The sequence below is a fragment of the Mesoplodon mirus genome (genome assembly GCF_964341445.2).
Source record: "Mesoplodon mirus genome assembly, chromosome: 13".
NCBI classification, from domain to species: Eukaryota; Metazoa; Chordata; class Mammalia; order Artiodactyla; family Ziphiidae; genus Mesoplodon; species Mesoplodon mirus.
This window is the reverse complement of record NC_138989.1, coordinates 58,288,770-58,308,440: the sequence shown is the minus strand read 5'-3', so window position 1 is coordinate 58,308,440 and position 19,671 is coordinate 58,288,770. Positions and strand designations below refer to the sequence as shown.

The 19,671-nt window shown below is 34.4% G+C and overlaps 1 protein-coding gene across 1 annotated transcript in view; it reads left to right on the top strand.

Annotated features, from left to right (window-relative positions):
* RIT2 (Ras like without CAAX 2) overlaps nucleotides 1-19,092 on the top strand; it is a gene marked incomplete at both ends in the record, with an annotated part of 380,166 nt that extends 361,074 nt beyond the window's left edge. The window contains 2 exon segments of the mRNA XM_082640607.1: nucleotides 18,864-19,024; nucleotides 19,026-19,092. Coding sequence (XP_082496733.1) covers nucleotides 18,864-19,024; nucleotides 19,026-19,092 — 228 coding nt within the window.
* Nucleotides 19,093-19,671: the final 579 nt, after the last annotated feature.

The window sequence follows — 19,671 nt, the reverse complement described above, 5'->3', positions numbered from 1 at the left end:
ATAAATTGTGTCTCCAGGACCTCATTATTTTCACCTTAGAAAAAACAAAACAAAAAAAAAGCACATGTTGGCTTACATTTCCATCCCTCATAAATAATGTAGAAGTGAGCATTTTAGTTAATACAAAACTGACTAGTTAATTAGCTAAATACTTTATATTCATATGATAGACTATTCAATGATATATAATATTCAATGTGATATCCTATAAATGATGTATTATTTGATTTGGCCTAGGTAGATATTCCTCCTTAAAAATTAAGATTCCAATGATTTAATAGATCAGTGACTTTACTAATATTACAGAGTCAATGTTAGAACCAGGATTAGTTCATTTTACACTTTGCATCTGGTGCAGTTTTCTGCTGAGTTCTTACTGAATGTGTCTGAGAGGGAATGAATGTGGCAGAGTAAGAAGATTCTAAGCTCACTTCTACCCACAGGCACACCAAAATTGCAACTATTTACAGAGCATTTATTGATGATAAAGGTGGAAAGGTTAGCAAAAAAGGTTTTCTACAACTAAAGATATAAAGAAAAAACCATAATGAGACATGGTAGGAGGGACAGAGATCTGGTATAGGCAAGACCCAATCCTGGATGAGTGACCCACAAACAGGAGGATAATTACAATTGCACTGGTCTCCCCAAGGAGCAAGTGGTCTGATCCCCCACAGCAAGTTTCCTAGGGATCCTATGCTGGAAAATAAGTCCCCAGAACACTTGGCTTTAAGGCCAGTGAGGCTTACTTTCAGAAGAGCCAAACGGCTGTGAGAAATAGCGACTCCACACATAAAGGGGGAACACAAAATCTCACATGTTCCAGGACCCAAGGCAGGAGCAGTAATTTAAAAGGATACTAAATCAGACCTACCTGTTGATCATGGATAGCATCCAGGAGAGGTAGGAGCAACTGGAGCTCACACTGTAGACATAGACACTGTTAGCAGCATATTGGGGAGCACATTCTACCACATGGACAGAGATGCTGACAGGCATTATTTTGGAATCCTCCCTCTAGCTTATAGTGCCAGTAGCCAGCCATTCTCATCAGCCTGTCAATGCCATTATTGGGATACCTCAGGTCAAGCAACTAGCCAGGAAAAGACAAAGCCCCACTCACCAGCAGGCCTTCTACCTTAAGACCCCCTGAGTACACAGCCACCTTGGGACCTGACTCTGTTCACCAGAAGAAACAGGACCCACCAACACATACCAGTGCACTGATACAAACCCCAGGATCTCCAGGGCATTGCAGCCAGAGACTCATTTTCTGTGGACCAATGCACCAGCTCTAGGCCCCTAGGGCCCTACTGCCAAAGACCTTGAGAGCCAGCTCCACTCACTAGTGAGCTGGCACTAATGCCAGGACTCCCTGGGCCTCAGCCTCTCCAACCAATGGGCTGACACAAGTCTGGAAACCTGGGCCTTACAGCAAGAGACCCCAGAACTTGACTCTGCTAACCAATGGGCAAGCACAAGTACCAGGATCCAGTGTCACCTACCAGTGGGTGAGCAAAATTCTCAGGATCACCTGGGCCCCAGTCCTGCCTACAAGTGGCAGACACCACCACGTATAAAGCTAGTAGGAGAATTAAAATACAAAACTAGTAAAATTGTCTATATCTGCATAAATAGTTAAGGAATATGAAAAGCAAAAAAGATGTAAAATATAATATATATGTACATGATCTATATATAGGATCATATACATATATATGATCATATGTATATATAGATCATATACATATATATATGAGAGAGAGAGAGAGAATGAGAGAGTGCTATATATAAACCTCATAGTAACAACAAACCAAAAATCTATGATAGATACACACACACAAAAGAGAAAGGAATACAAAACATATAACTAAAGGTAGTCATCAACCTCAATGAGAAAGAGCAAAATATAAAAAAGTAACAAAAACTATAAAAACGCCCTGTAAACAATTTAAAAACTGGCTATAAGTACATACCTATTGATAATTATTTTAAACATAAATGAACTAAAAAGATATAGATTTGAATGGATACAAAAACAACACCCATATATATGCTGCCTACAAGAGACCACTTCAGATGTAGAGACACAACAGACTGAAAGTGAGGGGATGAAAAAGGTATTCCATGAAGATGGAAATCAAAGGAAAGCTGAGGTAACAATACTTATATCAGAAAAAAATAGACTAGAAAATAAAGACTGTAATGAAAGACAAAGGGTTTTACATAATGACCAATGGTTCAATCCAACAGAAGATATAACAACTGTAAATATATATGCACTGAACATAGGAGCACCTAAATATATTAAGCAATCATTAACAGACATAAAGGGAAAAATTGACAGTAACACATTAATAGTAGGGGAATTTAACACCCCGCTTAGATAAGTGAAGAGATCAGCCAGACAGAAAACCATAAGAAAACAGTGGTCTTAAAAACACATTACATATATATATATATATATATATATATATAATTTTATCCAGGATCGATTATTAGCTAGTCCACAAAACAAATCTCAGTAAATTTAAGAAAACTGAAATAATATCAAAATTTTTTGGCCATAGTGTTATGAGAATAGAAATCAACTATAAGAATAAAAACTGCCAAAAATACAAACACATGGAGGCTAAATATTATGCCCTTAAACAACCAATGGATCACTGAATAAATCAAAGAAGAAATTTTAAAAATACCTGGAGACAAATGAAAGTGAAAACACAATGATCCAAAATCTGTGGGATGCAGCAAAAGCAGTTTTAACAGGCAAGTTTACAGCAATGCAAGCCTACCTCAGGAACCAAGAAAAATTGGAAACATACAACCTAACTTTAAACCTAAAAGAACTAGAAAGTGAATTGAAAACAAAACCCAAGGTTTGTAGAAAAAAGAAATCAAAGATCACATAATAAATAAATGAAATAGAAAGCAGAAAAACAATAGAGAAAATAAATGCAGCTAAGAGCTGGTTCATTGGAAAGATAAACAGAAGGGATAAACCTTTAACCAGTCTCATCAAGAATATAAAAGAGAGGGCTAAAATCAATAACATCAGAAATGAAAAAAAAAACATTTTAAAAAAGCATTTACAACCAACACAAAGAAATACAAATGATCATAAGAGATTACTGTACAATATTATATCCCAATAAAATGGGCAACCCAGAAGAAATGGACAAATTCCTAGAAATTCACAATCTCCCAAGACTGGAGTTGGGAGAAATTACCAGTAATTTGATTACCAGTAATACAATTGAATCAGCAGTAAATCACTCCCCCCCCCCAAAAAAAAGAACAAAAGCTCAGGACCACAACTCTTCACAGGTGAATTCTACCAAACATTTAGAGATGAATTAATGCCTATCCTTCTCAAATTCTTATGAAAAATTACAGAGAAAGAAATATTTCTGAACTCATTCTATGTGGCCAACATCATCCTGATACCAAAACCAAAGATAACACAAAAAAAATAAAATTATAGGCCAACATCACTGTTGAACTTAAACTCAAAAATCCTCAACAATATATTACTTAACTAAATTCCACAATATATTAAAATGATATACACCATGATCAAGTGGGATTCATCCCAGGAGTGTGAGAATTTTTCAATATCCACAAATCAATCAATGTGAAGTGCCACATTAACAAGTTGCAGAATAAAATAATAAAATTATCTCAATGAATGTAGAAAATCTTTTCACAGATTCAATATTAATTTCTGATAAAAACTCTCCAGGAAATGGGTATAGAGGGAGCATACCTCAACATAATAAAGGCCATATATGTAAGCCCACTGAGAACATCATACTGAAAAATTAAGAGCTGAAAGCATTACCTCTACTATCAGGAAAAAGACAAGGATGCCCACTCTCATGACTTTTATTCAACATAGTATTGGAATTCCTAGTGACAGCAATTAGAGAAGAAAAATAAACAAACGGAATACAAATTGGAAAGGAAGCAGTAAAACTGCCACTGTTTGAGGTCACATCATATTATACATAGAGAGTCCTAAAGACATCAACAAAAACATATTAGAGCTACTCAAGGAATTTGGTAAAGTTGAAAGACAAAATCAATACACAGAAATCTGTTGCATTTCTATACACTTACAACAAAATGTCAGAAAGAGAATTGAGAAAACAATCCCATTTACAATTGCATCATAAAGAATGAAATAACTAGAATAAATCTAACCAAGGAGGTAAAAGACATTTATTCAGCAAATTATAAGGTAATTATGAATTAAACTCAAGATGACACAAACATATGGAAAGATTCCCTGTTTTCACAAATACGAAGACTCAATATTTTTATTTTTTTATTTTATTTCATTAAAAAAATTTTAACATCTTTATTGGATATAATTGCTTTACAATGGTGTGTTAGTTTCTGCTTTATAACAAAGTGAATCAGTTATACATATGCATATGTTCCCATACCTCTTCCCTCTTGCATCTCGCTCCCTCCCACCTTCCCTATCCCACCCATCTAGGTGGTCACAAACCACCGAGCTGATCTCCCTGTGATATGTGGCTGCTTCCCACTAGCTATCTATTTTACATTTGGTAGTGTATATATGTCCATGCCACTCTCTCACTTTGTCACAGCTTACCCTTCCCCCTCCCCATATCCTCAAGTCCATTCTCTACTACGTCTGTGTCTTTATTCCCATCTTACCCTTAGGTTCTTTATGACCCGTTTTATTTATTTTTATTTTTTCTTAGATTTCATATATATGTGTTAGAATACGGTATTTGATTCTGTCTTTCTGACTTACTTCACACGGTATGACACACTATAGGTCAATCCACCTCACTACAAATATCTCAATTTCATTTCTTTTTATGGCTGAGTAATATTCCATTGTATATATGTGCCACATCTTCTTTATCCATTCATCAAATGATGGACACTTAGGTTGCTTCCATGTCCTAGTTATTGTAAATAGAGATGCAATGAACATTTTGGTACATGACTCTTTTTGAATTATGGTTTTCTCAGGGTAAATGCACAGTAATGGGATTGCAGGGTCGAATGGTAGTTCTATTTTTAGTTTAATAAGGAACCTCCATACTGTTCTCCATAGTGGCTGTATCAACTTACATTCCCACCAACAGTGCAGGAGTGTTCCCTTTTCTCCACACCCTCTCCAGCATTTATTGTTTCTAGATTTTTTGATGATGGCCATTCTGACTGGTGTCAGATGATATCTCATTGTAGTTTTGAGTTGCATTTCTCTAATGAGTAAAGATGTTGAGCATCCTTTCATGTGTTTCTTGGCATTCTGTATATCTTCTTTGGAGGAATGTCTATTTAGGTCTTCTGACCACTTTTGGATTCTTGTTTTTTGTTGTTGTTGCTGTTACTGAGCTGCATGAGCTGCTTGTAAATATTGGAGATTAATCCTTTATCAGTTGCTTCATTTGCAAATATTTTCTCCCACTCCGAGGGTTATCTTTTTGTCTTGTTTATGGTTTCCTTTGCTGTGCAAAAGCTTTTAAGTTTCATTAGGTCCCATTTGTTTATTTTTGCTTTTATTTCCATTTCTTTTGGAGGAGGATCAAAAAGGATCTTGCTGTGATTTATGTCATAGAGTGTTCTGCCTATGTTTTTGCCTAAGAGATTGATAGTGTCTGGCCTTACATTAAGATCTTTAATCCATTTTGAGTTTATTTTTGTGTATGGTGTTAGGGAGTGTTCTAATTTCACACTTTTACATGTACCTGTCCAGTTTTCCCAGCACCACTTATTGTAGAGGCTGTCTTTTCTCCACTGTATATTCTTGCCTGCTTTATTAAAGATAAGATGACCATATGTGCATGGGTTTATCTCTGGGCTTTCTATCCTGTTCCATTGACCTATATTTCTGCTTTTGTGCCAGTACCATACTGTCTTGTTTACAGTAGCTCTGTAGTATAGTCTGAAGTCAGGGAGCCTGATTCCTCCAGCTCCATTCTTCATTCTCAAAATTGCTTTGAGTATTTGGGGACTTTTGTGTTTCCATAAAATTTTTGAATTTTTTTGTTCTAGTTCTGTGAAAAATGGCAGTGGTAGTTTCATAGGGATTGCATTGAATCTCTAGATAGCTTTGGGTAGTAGAGTCATTTTCACAATGTTAATTCTTCCAATCCAAGAACATGGAATATCCCTCCATCTACTTGTATCATCTTTACTTTCTTTCATCAGTGTCATAATTTTCTGCATACAGGTCTTTTGTCTCCTTAGGCAGGTTTATTCCTAGATAATTGATTATTTCTGTTGCAATGGAAAATGGGAGTGTTTTCTTAATTTCACTTTGAGATTTTTCATCATTAGTGTATAGGAATGCCAGAGATTTCTGTGTATTAATTTTGTATCCTGCTATTTTACAAAATTCATTTGATTAGGTCTAGTAGGTTTCTGGTAGCATCTTTAGTATTCTATGTAGAGTATCATGTCATCTGCAAACAGTAACAGCTTTACTTCTTCTTTTCTGATTTTGATTCCTTTTATTTCTTTTTCTTCTCTGATTGCTGGGGCTAAGACTTCCAAATCTATGTTGAGTAATAGTGGTAAGAGAGGGCAACCTTGTTTTTTTCCTGATCTTAATGAAAATGGTTTCAGTTTTTCACCATTGAGAATGATGTTGGCTGTGGGTTTGTCTTATATGGTCTTTATTATGTTGACATAACTTCCATCTATGCATACTTTCTGCAGGTTTTTTTTTTTATCATAAATGGGTGTTGAATTTTGTAGAAATTTTCTCTGCATCTATTGAGATGTTCATATGTTTTTTCTCCTTCAGATTGTTAATATGGTGTATCATGTGGATTGATTTGCATATATTGAAGAATCCTTGCATTTCTGGAACAAACCCCACTTGATCATAGTGTATGATCATTTTAATGTGCTGTTGGATACTGTTTGCTAGTATTTTGTTGAAGATTTTTGCATCTATGTTCATCAGTGATATATGCCTGTAGTTTCCTTTCTTGGTGACATCTTTGTCTGGTTTTGGTATCAGGGTGATGGTGGCCTCGTAGAATGAGTTTGGGAGTGTTCCTCCCTCTGCTATATTTTGGAAGAGTTTTAGAAAACCAGGTGTTAGTTCTTCTCTAAATGTTTGATAGAATTCGCCTGTGAAGCCATCTGGTCCTGGGCTTTTGTTTGTTGGAAGATTTTTAATCACAGTTTCAATTTCAGTGTTTGTGATTGGTCTGTTCATATTTTCTATTTCTTCCTGGTTCGGTGTCGGCAGGTTGTACATTTCTAAGAATTTGTCCATTTCTTCCAGGTTGTCCAGTTTATTGGCATAGAGTTGCTTGTAGTAATCTCTCATGAACTTTTGTATTTCTGCACTGTCAGTTGTTACTTCTCCTTTTTCATTTCTAATTCTATTGATTTGAGTCTTCTCCCTTTTTTTCTTGATGAGTTTGGCTAATGGTTTATCAATTTTGTTTATCTTGTCAAAGTACCAGATTTTAGTTTTATTGATCTTTGCTATCATTTCTTTCATTTCTTTTTCATTGATTTCTGATCTGATCTTTATGATTTCTTTGCTTCTGCTAACTTTTTTTAATCTTTTTCTCTAATTGCTTTAGGTGCAAGGTTAGGTTGTTTATTTTAGATGTTTCCTGTTTGTTAAGGTAGGATTGTATTGCTATAAACTTCCCCCTTAGAACTGTTTTTGTTGCATCCCATAGATTTTGGGTCGTCTTGTCTCCATTGTCATTTGTTTCTAGGTATTTTTTCATTTCCTCTTTGATTTCTTCAGTGATCACTTGGTTATTAAGTAGTGTATTATGTTTTTTTTTTTCCTTGTTTGGTTGTTTTCTGAGGTATGTGGGTCTCTCATTGTTGTGGCATCTCCTGTTGCAGAGCACAGGCTCCACATGTGCAGGCTCAGTGGCCATGGCTGATGGGCCTAGCTGCTCCGTGGCATGTGGGATCTTCCACGACCGGGGCATGAACCCCTGTCCCCTGCATCGGCAGGCAGTCTCTCAACCACTGCCCCACCAGGGAAGCACTAAGTAGTGTATTGTTTTGCCTCCCTGTGTTTGTATGTTTTACAGATCTTTTCCTGTAATTGATATCTAGTTTCATAGCATTGTGGTCAGAAAAGATACTTCATACATTTGTGCTCAAGAGTTTAGGCATTTAGCAAAATCTAAGGTAAAATATAGTTGTTTTTTTCTTTTTCAAATTCTTTTCCCATTTAGGTTGTTACATAATATTGAGTTCCCTGTGCTATACAGTAGGTACTTGCTGCCTATTCATTTTAAGTATAGCAGTGTGTACATGTCAATCCCAAACTCCTTAACTGTCCCTCCCCACCCACCCCTTCCCCGCTGGTAACAATGTTTGTTCTCTAAGTCTCTGAGTCTCTTTCTGTTTTGTAAGTAAATTTATTTCTATCATTTTTTTAAGATTCTGCATATAAGCCATATCATACTATATTGCTTCTGATATTTCACAGTCTGACTTACTTCACTCCATATGGCAATCTCTAGGTCCATCCATGCTGTTGCAAATTGTATTATTTCATTATTTTTAATGGCTGAGTAATATTCCTTCATGTATGTGTGTGTGTGTATATATATATATATATATATATATATATATATATATATATATATATAACAACTTCTTTGTCCATTCTTCTGACAATAGACCTTTAGGTTGCTTCAATGTGTTGGCTATTGTAAATAGTGTTGCAATGAATATTGCAGTGCATGTATCCTTTCAGATCATGTTTTTGTCTGGATATACACCATGGAATGGGATTGCAGGATCATATGGTAACTCTATTTTTAGTTTTGTAAAAACCTCTCTACTGTACTCCATAGTGGCTGTACCAATTTACATTACCACGAACAGTGGAGGAGGGTTCCCTTTTCTCCACACCCTATCAAGCATTTATCCTTTGTGGATTTTTTGATGATGGCCATTCTGACTGGTGTGAGGTGTTATTTCATTGTAGTTTTGATTTGCATTTCTCTAATATTTAGTGATTTAGAGCAGCTTTTTCATGTGCCTCTTGGTCATCTGTCTTCTTTGGAGAAATGTCTATTTAGGTCTTCTACCCACTGTTTCGATTGGGTTGTTTAGTTTGATGATATTAAGCCCCATAAGCTGTTTGTAAATTTTGGACATTGATCCCATGTCAGTCACATCATTTGCAAATATTTTCTCCCATTCTGTGGGTTGCCTTTTTGTTTTGGTTATGGTATCCTTTGCTGCGTAAAGCTTTTGAGCTTAATTAGTTTCCAAAATAAACAACCTAACATTTCACCTAAAGCAACTAGAGAAAGAAGGACAAACAAAACCTAAAGTTAGTACAAGGAAAGAAATCATAAAAATCCGAGCAGAAATAAATAAAATAGAGATGAAGGAAACAATAGCAAAGGTCAATTAAACTAAAAGCTGGTTTTTGAAAAGATAAACAAAATTTATAAATCTTTAGCAAGACTCATCAAGAAAAAAAGGGAGAGGACTCAAATCAGTAAAATCAGAAATGAAAAAGTAGATGTTACAACTGACACCACAGAAATACAGAAATACAAAGGACCATAAGAGACTACTACAAGCAACTGAATGCCAATAAGATGGACAACCTGGAAGAAATGGACAAATTCTTAGAAAAGTATGTTCTCCCAAGACTGAACCAGGAAGAAATAGAAAATATGAACAGACCAATCACAAGCACTGAAATTTAAACTGTGATTAAAATCTCACAACAAACAAAAGTCTAGGACCAGATGGCTTCACAGGTAAATTCTGTCAAGCATTTAGAAAAGAGTTAACATTTATACTTCTGAAACTGTTCCAAAATATTGTAGAGGAAGTAAATCTCCCTAACTCAGTCCATGAGGCCTCCATCACCCTGATACCAAAACCAGAAAAAGATACCATAAAAAAAAAATACAGGCCAATATCACTGATGAACATAGATGTAAAAATATTCAACCAAATACTAGCAATCCAAATCCAACAATACATTAAAAGGATCATACACCATGACCAAGAGGGATTTATCCAAGGGATGAAAGGATTTTTCAATACCCAGAAGTCAATCAGTGTGATACACCATATCAACAAGCTGAAGAACAAAAACCATATAATCATTTCAATAGATGCAGAAACAGCTTTTGAAAATATTCAACACCAATTTATGATAAAAACTCTCCAGAAAGTGGGCATAGAGGGAACATACCTCAACATAATAAAGGCTATATATGACAAACCTACAGTTAACATTATACTCAATGGTAAAAGCTGAAAAAACAAAACAAACTCTTAGATCAGGAACAAGATGAGGATATCCACTTTCACCAATTTTATTCAACATAGTTTTGGAAGTCCTAGCCATGCCAATCAGAGAAGAAAAATAAAATATAAAGGAATTGGAAAAGAAGAAGTAAAACGGTCACTGTTTGCAGATGACTTATTATACATAGAAAACCCTAAAGAGGCTACCAGAAAATTATTATTATTATTCTAATTATTAGAAAACTGTTAGAAGATTATTAGAGCTAAATAATTTGGTAAAGTTGCAGGTTACAAAATTAATACACAGAAATCTGTTGCATTTGTATATGCTAACAATGAAAGATCAGAAGATAAATTAAGGAAACAATCTCATTTACCATTGCAACAAAAAGAATAAAATACCTAGGAATAAACCTACCTAAGGACCTGTACTCTGAAAGACCTGTACTCCGAAAATTATAAGTCACTGATGAAAGAAATTGAAGATGACACAAACAGATGGAAAGATATACCATGTTCTTGGATTGGAAGGGTCAATATTGTGAAAATGTTGATACTACCCAAAGCAATCTTGCAATCTCTAGATTCAGTGCAATCCCTGTCAAATTACCAATGGCATTTTTCACAGAACTAGAACAAAAAAAATATTAAAATTTTCATGGAGACACAAAAGACCCCAAATAACAAAAGCAATCTTGAGAAAGAAAAATGGAGCTGGAGGAATCAGGCTCTCTGACTTCAGACTATACTACAAAGCTACTGTCATTGAAACAGCATGGTATTGGCACAAAAACAGAAATATAGATAAATGGAATAGCATAGAAAGCCCAGAGATAAATCCATGCCAACATGGTCACCTTATCTTTGATAAAGGAGGCAAGGCTATACAATGGAGAAAAGATAGTCTCTTCAGTAAGTGGTGCTGGGAAAACTGGACAGCTACATGTAAAATAATGAAATTAGAACACTCCCTAACACCATATACAAAAATAAACTCAAAATGGATGATTAAAGACCTAAATGTGAGGCCAGACACTATAAAACTCTTAGAGGAAAACATAGGCAGAATGCTCTCTGACATAAATTGCAGCAGTAACTTTTTATATCAGTCTCCCAGAGTAATGGAAATATGCCCTTATCTTCAAATGGAAGGTGACTTCTAAAAAACAAATGACTCACAGATTAAATAAATAAATCAGGTTTAATCAATCAAAAGGACTTTCACTGGAGCTGTTCAAGGAAACTGGCAGGGATGCTCATATTGTTAAAATGATCAATATTATTATACAACTAAACAAAATGAAAACTAAACAATCTAAGTTTAGATAGCTTTTCCTTCAAATAACGTGCTGGCCCCAAACTTCTCAGGAAACTATGATTCCAGTTACTGTAATGATGTAGGCTATATAATAAAAATTAATAATTCCATGGATAAGAATGAAGTGAAACACAGACAGGGAGATATTTTAAAAAAGTAAAACAAATCCCAAAGAGTTTGTTCTGTACACTAAATATTTTAACAGTGCGCAGTAGTCCTAACCATGAACATATTTTTTCTTTTGAAGCTTCTCCTGGAGGAGTCACAACCATCTTTCTGCCAATCTTTCATCATTCATGTTTAGCAATTATAGCAGAGCATTATCAGAGCTTCCTTTTGTGATATTAAGAATTATATAGCTTATAGAACACCACTATTACCATGAATACCTACAATAATTTAATTTAGTTTATTTTTACCCAGCTCGAGTATAAGATAAAAAAGATGTGAAGAACAATGAAGCTCCTGAAGTCAGCAGATGGTTGGGATTGGAATTCTAATTGCCCTGTATGCTTGTCACTTCTCACTAGCAGCTGGGCCTGGACTAGAACAGGCTCTGCTAGCCATTGTGCCCCAATAGTCTCATCAACCCACTATGCAGCTGTTGCTGTATTCAAATGCCTTCTTTGGCAGATGGGAAATGGCATTTCAGGGAATACCTGGCATATTATATGGTAATCCTCCTTGCTGGAAAAGGTCACATATATTAAAAAGATGTTATCCCTGGGTTGCTGAAATTTTTATTACTTGTATGAAACATTTTTCTTTATTCCTTTACTTTTTCTTCCAATACTTTCTACAGCCTCCAGGTGGTATGTTTAATCACTAATGCCCTTTCTTTTAATGGAGGGCCATGCTGTTATAATGGTATCTGCACCAATTGTTCCCCTTCCCAAATAATCTTTCTACAATATATAATTTTTCTTATTTTTCTGCACTTATTTAAATTTTTCCCTTTATGTAAAATAAAATATTCTATGCCAATTTTTTTACCATTTAAGAATCATCTTAAGTTGTAACAACTCACATCAGTATAATTAATTATTCCACATATATACTATATATGAAATATTGTACTAGCAAAGGGAACTGGAAATACCCCTATTGGAAATAGTAAGAAGGACTGGAAATAATACTTGATGGAATAGAGTAGAACTTAACAGGTTTTTTTACCTTAATTAAATGTGTGCTTAAGCTTTCTGGACTTGAAACTCCTCATTTAGTAAATACAAAAAAAAATTAATTCCCTTATAAAACTATGCTTCATTCTTAGCAGTTACTATAGCATGTGGATGAATATTTGTGATTTAAAAAATTTAATTTTACTCGAAATTTATAGAGACAAGATATAACATCTTAGAAAAATATGTTGATCATCCCGGTTTTGAGCTCTGATACAGAAGCTGTAATTGCTGAATCAGTCAGACACCACTAGTGGACAAAAAAAAAAAAAAAAAAAAATTACTCTCAGTGATACTATTGCAATATTTATGGCCTTCAAACTGACTCATAATTACTAAGTAAAAAGCCCAGAAATCTGTAAAAATTAATGTTTCTTAAACTTACTTTTTCTTACATGTTTGGACTCGTTTTTCCATTGAAGTTATAATATATAAATTTCAAGGTCAAAGGTAGAAATGACAAATGTATGATTTGTCAATAAACGTATGAGATGGAATTTATTGAAATGTGGAAATTTATTTTTAAAATATGCTTTCATCTTAATATTTTTTCTAAAAATAGAAAGCTTTAGGTCACTGATCTAGTAAGAATTTTTTAAAGAAGAGATCAAATATTTTACTAAATTTAAATTCCATTTAGACTTTATTATAATGAGTTTAAAATTTACTGAGTTATTCATTTAAATAACATGGAATTAATATTTTCATAATGAACCTAAGGGTATATACAACTACATTTTATACTTTGAAATAGAGGGTTCATGATTCCTAAGTTACCTCCCAAAGTAATGCATAGTCATGGAGTTAAATATATGTTCTTCAGCCTGCTACAAATAATAAAATATGCAGTTATGTCATCTATTCAGGTGTTGTTTTGCTGTATAATATTTCAATAAGAATCTTTGCATAGAATTTGTTTTCCAATTTTATTTCAGGTTAAGCTTGATTATTATATTGGACTGAATTTTGATGTTTCCAATGGTTTATTTGTGTTGCTACATTTTTATAATTAGGAAACACTTAGCTAATATATATGTGTATTTGTTTAGTGAGATTTTTCATATGTGTAAAAGAATTGTATATTTCATGAAAAACTTAGCTCCAATTCCTTTCTACTACTATTCTCCCCAAAGAAAAATCACCTTCCTGTATTGGTGGAAAAAATCTCTTTGAAATAATACATCAAAAATAATCCAAAATGATAACTCAATGTCAGTGTACCTTTGAATGCACTTTCATTTCCCCACTAGTTTGGAATGCCACCAATAATATATCAAACTCCCATATACATTTTGACCATATTCCTTCATTCTTTATTGAAGTTTATTGGTCTCTCTAGCCCTTAACTAATACCCCATTGCCTAAACTGCTACAGCTTTACAGAGAGCCTTAAAAGAGTGAGTTCAACACCATCGTTATTGTTCCTTTCCTCCTTACCTCCTTCTTACTAGAATTCAAATATTTCTTTTTTATTTTTACCTTTATTCTTCCCTACTAATTTTAGTATCTCTGTATGCATTCTATGATTCAAAAGATTTCAGGACTTGAATGTATTTGTATTGAAATTATATATTAATTTGGGATAATTTTCAATTTTTATGATGCTGAAACTTCTCACTAAAAACACAGGTCCACAATCTGTTATCTGATTTCAGAAATGTAAATAATATGAAAGATAAAGTTTTCTTGATGTAGTTACTTGCAAAATCTGACACGAATCAATTTATTTTGTGAAAAAAATTATGATCTGATGTGATCTGAGTCTATTTAGAGACTTACATAACCAATTTACTGTGGATGTTAAAATATTTAGCTATGGAAATATTACCATACAGGCATACCTCGGAGACACTGAGGGTTCAGTTCCAGACCACTACAATAAAGCAAATACAAAAAAAGTGAGTCACACATACTTTTTGGTTCTCTAATGCATATAAAATTTATGTTAGCACTATACTGTGGTCTATTAAGTGTGCAGTAGCATTATGTCAGAAAAAAACTGCATACCTTAATTTAAAGTACTTTATTGTTAAAAAATGCTAACCATCATCTGAGCCCTCAGTGAGTCATAATCCTTTTGCTTATAGAAGGGCTTGTGTAGCTGTTGATGGCTGCTTACTGGTCAGGATGGTGGTTGCTGGAGGTTGAGGTGACTGTGGCAATTTCTTAAAATAAAGCAGCAATAAATTTTGCCACATTGGTTTACTCTTCTTTTCATGAACAGTTTCTTTGTAGCATGCAATGTTGTTTGATAGCATTTTACCACAGTAGAACGTCTTTCAAAATTAAGGTCAATCCTCACAAACTCTGCTGCTGCTTTATCAACTAAGTTTATGTAATATTCTAAATTCTCTGTTGCCATTTCAACAATCTTCATAGCATCTTCACCAGTATTAAATTCCATCTTAAGAAACCACTTTTTTTGCTCATCCATAAGAAGCAACTATTTATCTATTAGAATTTCATCATGAGATTGTAGCAGTTCAATGACATCTTCAGGCCCCACTTCTAATTTTAATTCTCTTGCTATTTCCACCACGTCTGCAGTTACTTCTTCCACGAAAGTCTTGAATGCTTCAAAGTCATCCATGAGGTTTAGTACCAACTTCTATCAAATACATGTTGATGTTAATATTTTGACTTCTTCTGATGAATCATGAATGTTCTTAATGGCATCTACAATGGTGAATCCTTTCCAAAAGATTTTCAGTTTTCTTTGCCCAGATTCATCATAGGAATCACTATCTATAGCAGTAAGCTATAGCCTTATGAACTGTGTTTCTTAAATAATAAGACCTGAAAGTTGAAATTACTCCCTGATCTATGGGTGGACATATGGATATGTTAGCAGGCATGGAAACATTAACCTCCTTGTACCTCTCCATTAAAGATCTTGGTGACCAGGTGCATTGTCAATGTGCAGTCATATCTTGAAACAAATCTTTTTTTTTTTTCTGAGTAGTAGGCCTCAACAGTGGACTTAAAATATTTAGTAAACTATATTGTAAACAGATGTGCTGTCATCCAGGCTTTGTTGTTCTATTTATAGAGGACAAGCACAGTCAATTTAGTATAATTCTTAAGGATCATAAGATTGTTGGAATGGTAAAAAAGCATTACCTACAACTTCAAGTCACCAGCTGCATTAGCCCCTAACAACAGAGCCAGTCTGTCCTTTGAAGTCAGACACTGACTATGAAAGTCCTAATGGTAGACTCTTGTGATATAAGGCTGTTTCATCTACATTGAAGATTTATTATTTAGTATAGGCACCTTTATTATCTGAGTTAGATCTTCTGTATAACTTGCTACAGTTTCTACATCAGCACTTGCTGCTTACCTTGAACTATGATGTTATGGAGATGGTTTCTTTCCTTAAATGCCATGAACCAACTTCTGCTAGCTTCAAACTTTTCATCTTCAGCTTCCTCACCTCTCTTAACTTTCATAGAATTGAACAGATTTAGAGCCTTGCTCAGAATTAGGCTTAAGGGAATGCTGTGGCTGATTTGATCTTCTAGGCAGACCACTAAAACTTTCTCCATATCGGCCTTTTGGCTGTCTCATTTTCTTATCATTTGTATGTTCATTGGAGTAGAACATTTAATTTCCTTCAATAACTTTTCCCTCATATTCACAACTTTGCTAACTGGCACAAGAGGTCTAGCTTTTGGACTGTCTTGGTTTTCAATATGCCTTCCTCGTTAAGCTTTATCATATTTAGCTTTTGATTTAAAGTGAGAGATGTGTTACTCTTCCTTTCACTTCAACACTTAGAAGCTATTGTAGTGTTACTAATTGACCTAATTTTAATATATTGTTGTGTCTCAGAGAATAGGGAGACCTGAGGCAAGGGAAGAAGATGGGGGAACAGCCAGTATGTGGGGAAGTCAGAACACACAACATTTATTGATTAAGATTGCCATCTTATATGAGCGTGGTTTGTGATGCCCCAAAACAATTGCAATAGTAACATCGAATTTGTGTTTCTACCTTCCTAAAACATTCATATAATACTATAAACATCATTCTAAACAAAGTTTTAGATAATGCACAGTTTTGATATGTGGTATTTTCATTATTGTTCAGTTACAAATATTTTCTCAATTTTATGTAATATATTTTTGACCTATTGAACATGTAGAAATATATTTTTTCCTACAATATTGAACCATATTCAAATTTGATTAATTTCATTTGTTTGGGAGTATGCTATGAACTTGATTCTTTGTTATGCTTTGAGAAGTGCTTTATACCTTAGCATGAAGTCAATTTCTATAGACGCTCCAGGTTCATTTGAAGAAACTGTGACTTTTTCAGTTGTTGGGTACAACATCTTATGTATGTATATTAGATTGATTGTGTTGTTTTGTTCAAACTTTCCATATTTTTATTGATGTTTTTCCTACATACTCTTTCAATTGCTGAGGGAGATGTGTTCAAATATCTTACTATAATTTTCAATTTTTGTTCTATCAACTTTTCTTCACCGTAAACTGAGGCTACATTTTCAGTGCACACAAAGTATAATATCTTGATAGATTAATCTTTTTATCATCATAATACAATTCCCTTTAACTCTAGCAATTTTTTAAAAAGTACTATGTACTTTGTCTGATATTAAGTCAGTGTATCAGCTTTCTTTTTGTATTAATTTCCGTTCAAATTTTACGATTTCTATATCCTTATGTGTAAGATGTTTCAATTACAAGTGCTTTTAAAAAATGTGTTCTGATAATCTTTGTTTTTTTTAATTTGGGAGTGTACTGCATTGAAATATAACTGATTTTGGTATCTTCTATTATTTCTTTACAATTTGTTTTTTCCCCTCATCATTGCCATCACTCATTGTAAGCTGAGTATACATCCTGCTTCATTGACTTTAGATTTCTCCATTTGTCTTTGACCATGGGATGTGGGTGCAGTTATCTCTACCTTCTGCCTACCTGTTCTCCATCATAGGAACATCATATTCCAGGTAAGACGTGCTCTTTCAGCCAGAGTCCCAGGATAAGAAGATAGGAGGGACAAAGTAGAAACTAACTAACAGCCTGGAGCTGAGCTCCAGTTAAGAGTCTAGAGTTACGAGCTCCACGTAAGACTACAACTAATAATAACTAAGAGTTATAGGGTTTTAACATGTGCCCAGCACTTTCAATGTATCCCTTATAGGTCATCTCATTTAACCCTAATAAAGAGCCTCTGGGACTGGTGTTATTATCTTATGTTACAGATGAGAACAGTGAGACCAAAAGTTTAAGATATTTACTCAGATTTGCAAGGCTAAAAAGTAGTAGAGCTAGGCCTTGAAACCCAGTAGTTTTAACCTAAAGCCATGTTTTTGACTACTGTACTATGTTATTTCTTTTGAAGTCTGGAGAGTGGTTTCCAGTTTCATTTTTAATCAGTTCTCTTCTATTGCCCTTTCAGAGGTTCTGATTTCCCATTTGTCCTTCAAGTTCAGAAAGTCTAGGAGTCTTCCCTTAAAAACAAATTCTCACCCATAAAAAGGGATGAAATTGGGTCATTTCTAGCGATGTGGATAGACCTAGACACTGTCATACAGAGTGAAGTAAGTCAGAAAGAGAAAAACAAATATTGTATATTAATGCATATACGTGGAATCTGAAAAAATTGGTATAGATGATCTTATTTACAAAGCAGAAATAGAGACACAGATGTAGAGAACAAACATATGGATACCAAGGGGGAAAGAGGGGATGGGATGAACTGGGAGATTGGGATTGACATATACACTATTGATACTATGTATAAAATAGATAACTAATGAGGACCTAATGTATAACACAGGGAACCCTACTCAGTGCTCTGAGGTGACCTAAATGGGAAGGAAATCCAGAAATGAGGGGATATATGTATACATATAAATGATTCACTTTGCTGTATAGTAGACGCTAACACAACTAACACAACATTGTAAACCAACTATACTTCAATAAAAATTTTAAAAAAAGAAAAATTCTCGCATTTTACATGTAACCAAGCTCTACATGTAACCGAGGCCTACAACACTGGTAGAGAACATACTTTTTGATCGAAGTCTCTCTCCCTTTTTCTCTTTCTAATATAGTTTATTTTCCTCTTAGGTCTCTATGGAAGAAGGCTTGAGTCTGTCCCGAGTATATAACAGTGGTTTTTTTGAGACCTCTGCAGCCCTCAGATTCTGCACTGATGATGCCTTTCATGGCTTAATGAGGGAAATCCACAAGAAGGAGTCCATGACATCCTTGATGGAAAAGGAACTGAAAAGACAGCCTATGGAAGAAGTTAAAAGGCTCATTGAACTGTGGTTTTCTCAGGGTTTTTGCCCAGTAGTGGGATTGCTGGGTCGTATGGTAGTTCTATTTTTAGTTTTCTAAGGAACCACCATACTGTTCTCCATAGTGGCTGTATCAATTTACATTCCCACCAACTGTGCAAGAGGGTTCCCTTTTCTCCACATCCTCTCCAGCATTTATTGTTTGTAGATGTTTTGATGATGGCCATTCTGACTGGTGTGAGGTGATACCTCATTGTAGTTTTGATTTGCATTTCTCTAATGATTTGTGCTGTTGAGCATTCTTTCATATGTTTCTTGGCAATCTGTATATCTTCTTTGGAGAAATGTCTATTTAGGTCTTCTGCCCATTTTTGAATTGGGTTGCTTGTTTTTTTGATATTGAGCTGCATGAGCTGTTTGTAAGTTTTGGAGATCAATCCTTTGTTAATGTTTTGTTTGCAAATATCTTCTCCCATTCTGAGGGTTGTCTTTTTGTCTTGTTTATGTTTTCCTTTGCTGTGCAAAAGCTTTTTAAGTTTCACTAAGTACCATTTACTTATTTTTGTTTTTATCTCCATTTCTCTAAGAGGTGGGTCAAAAGGATCTTGCTGTGATTTATGTCATAGAGTGCTCTG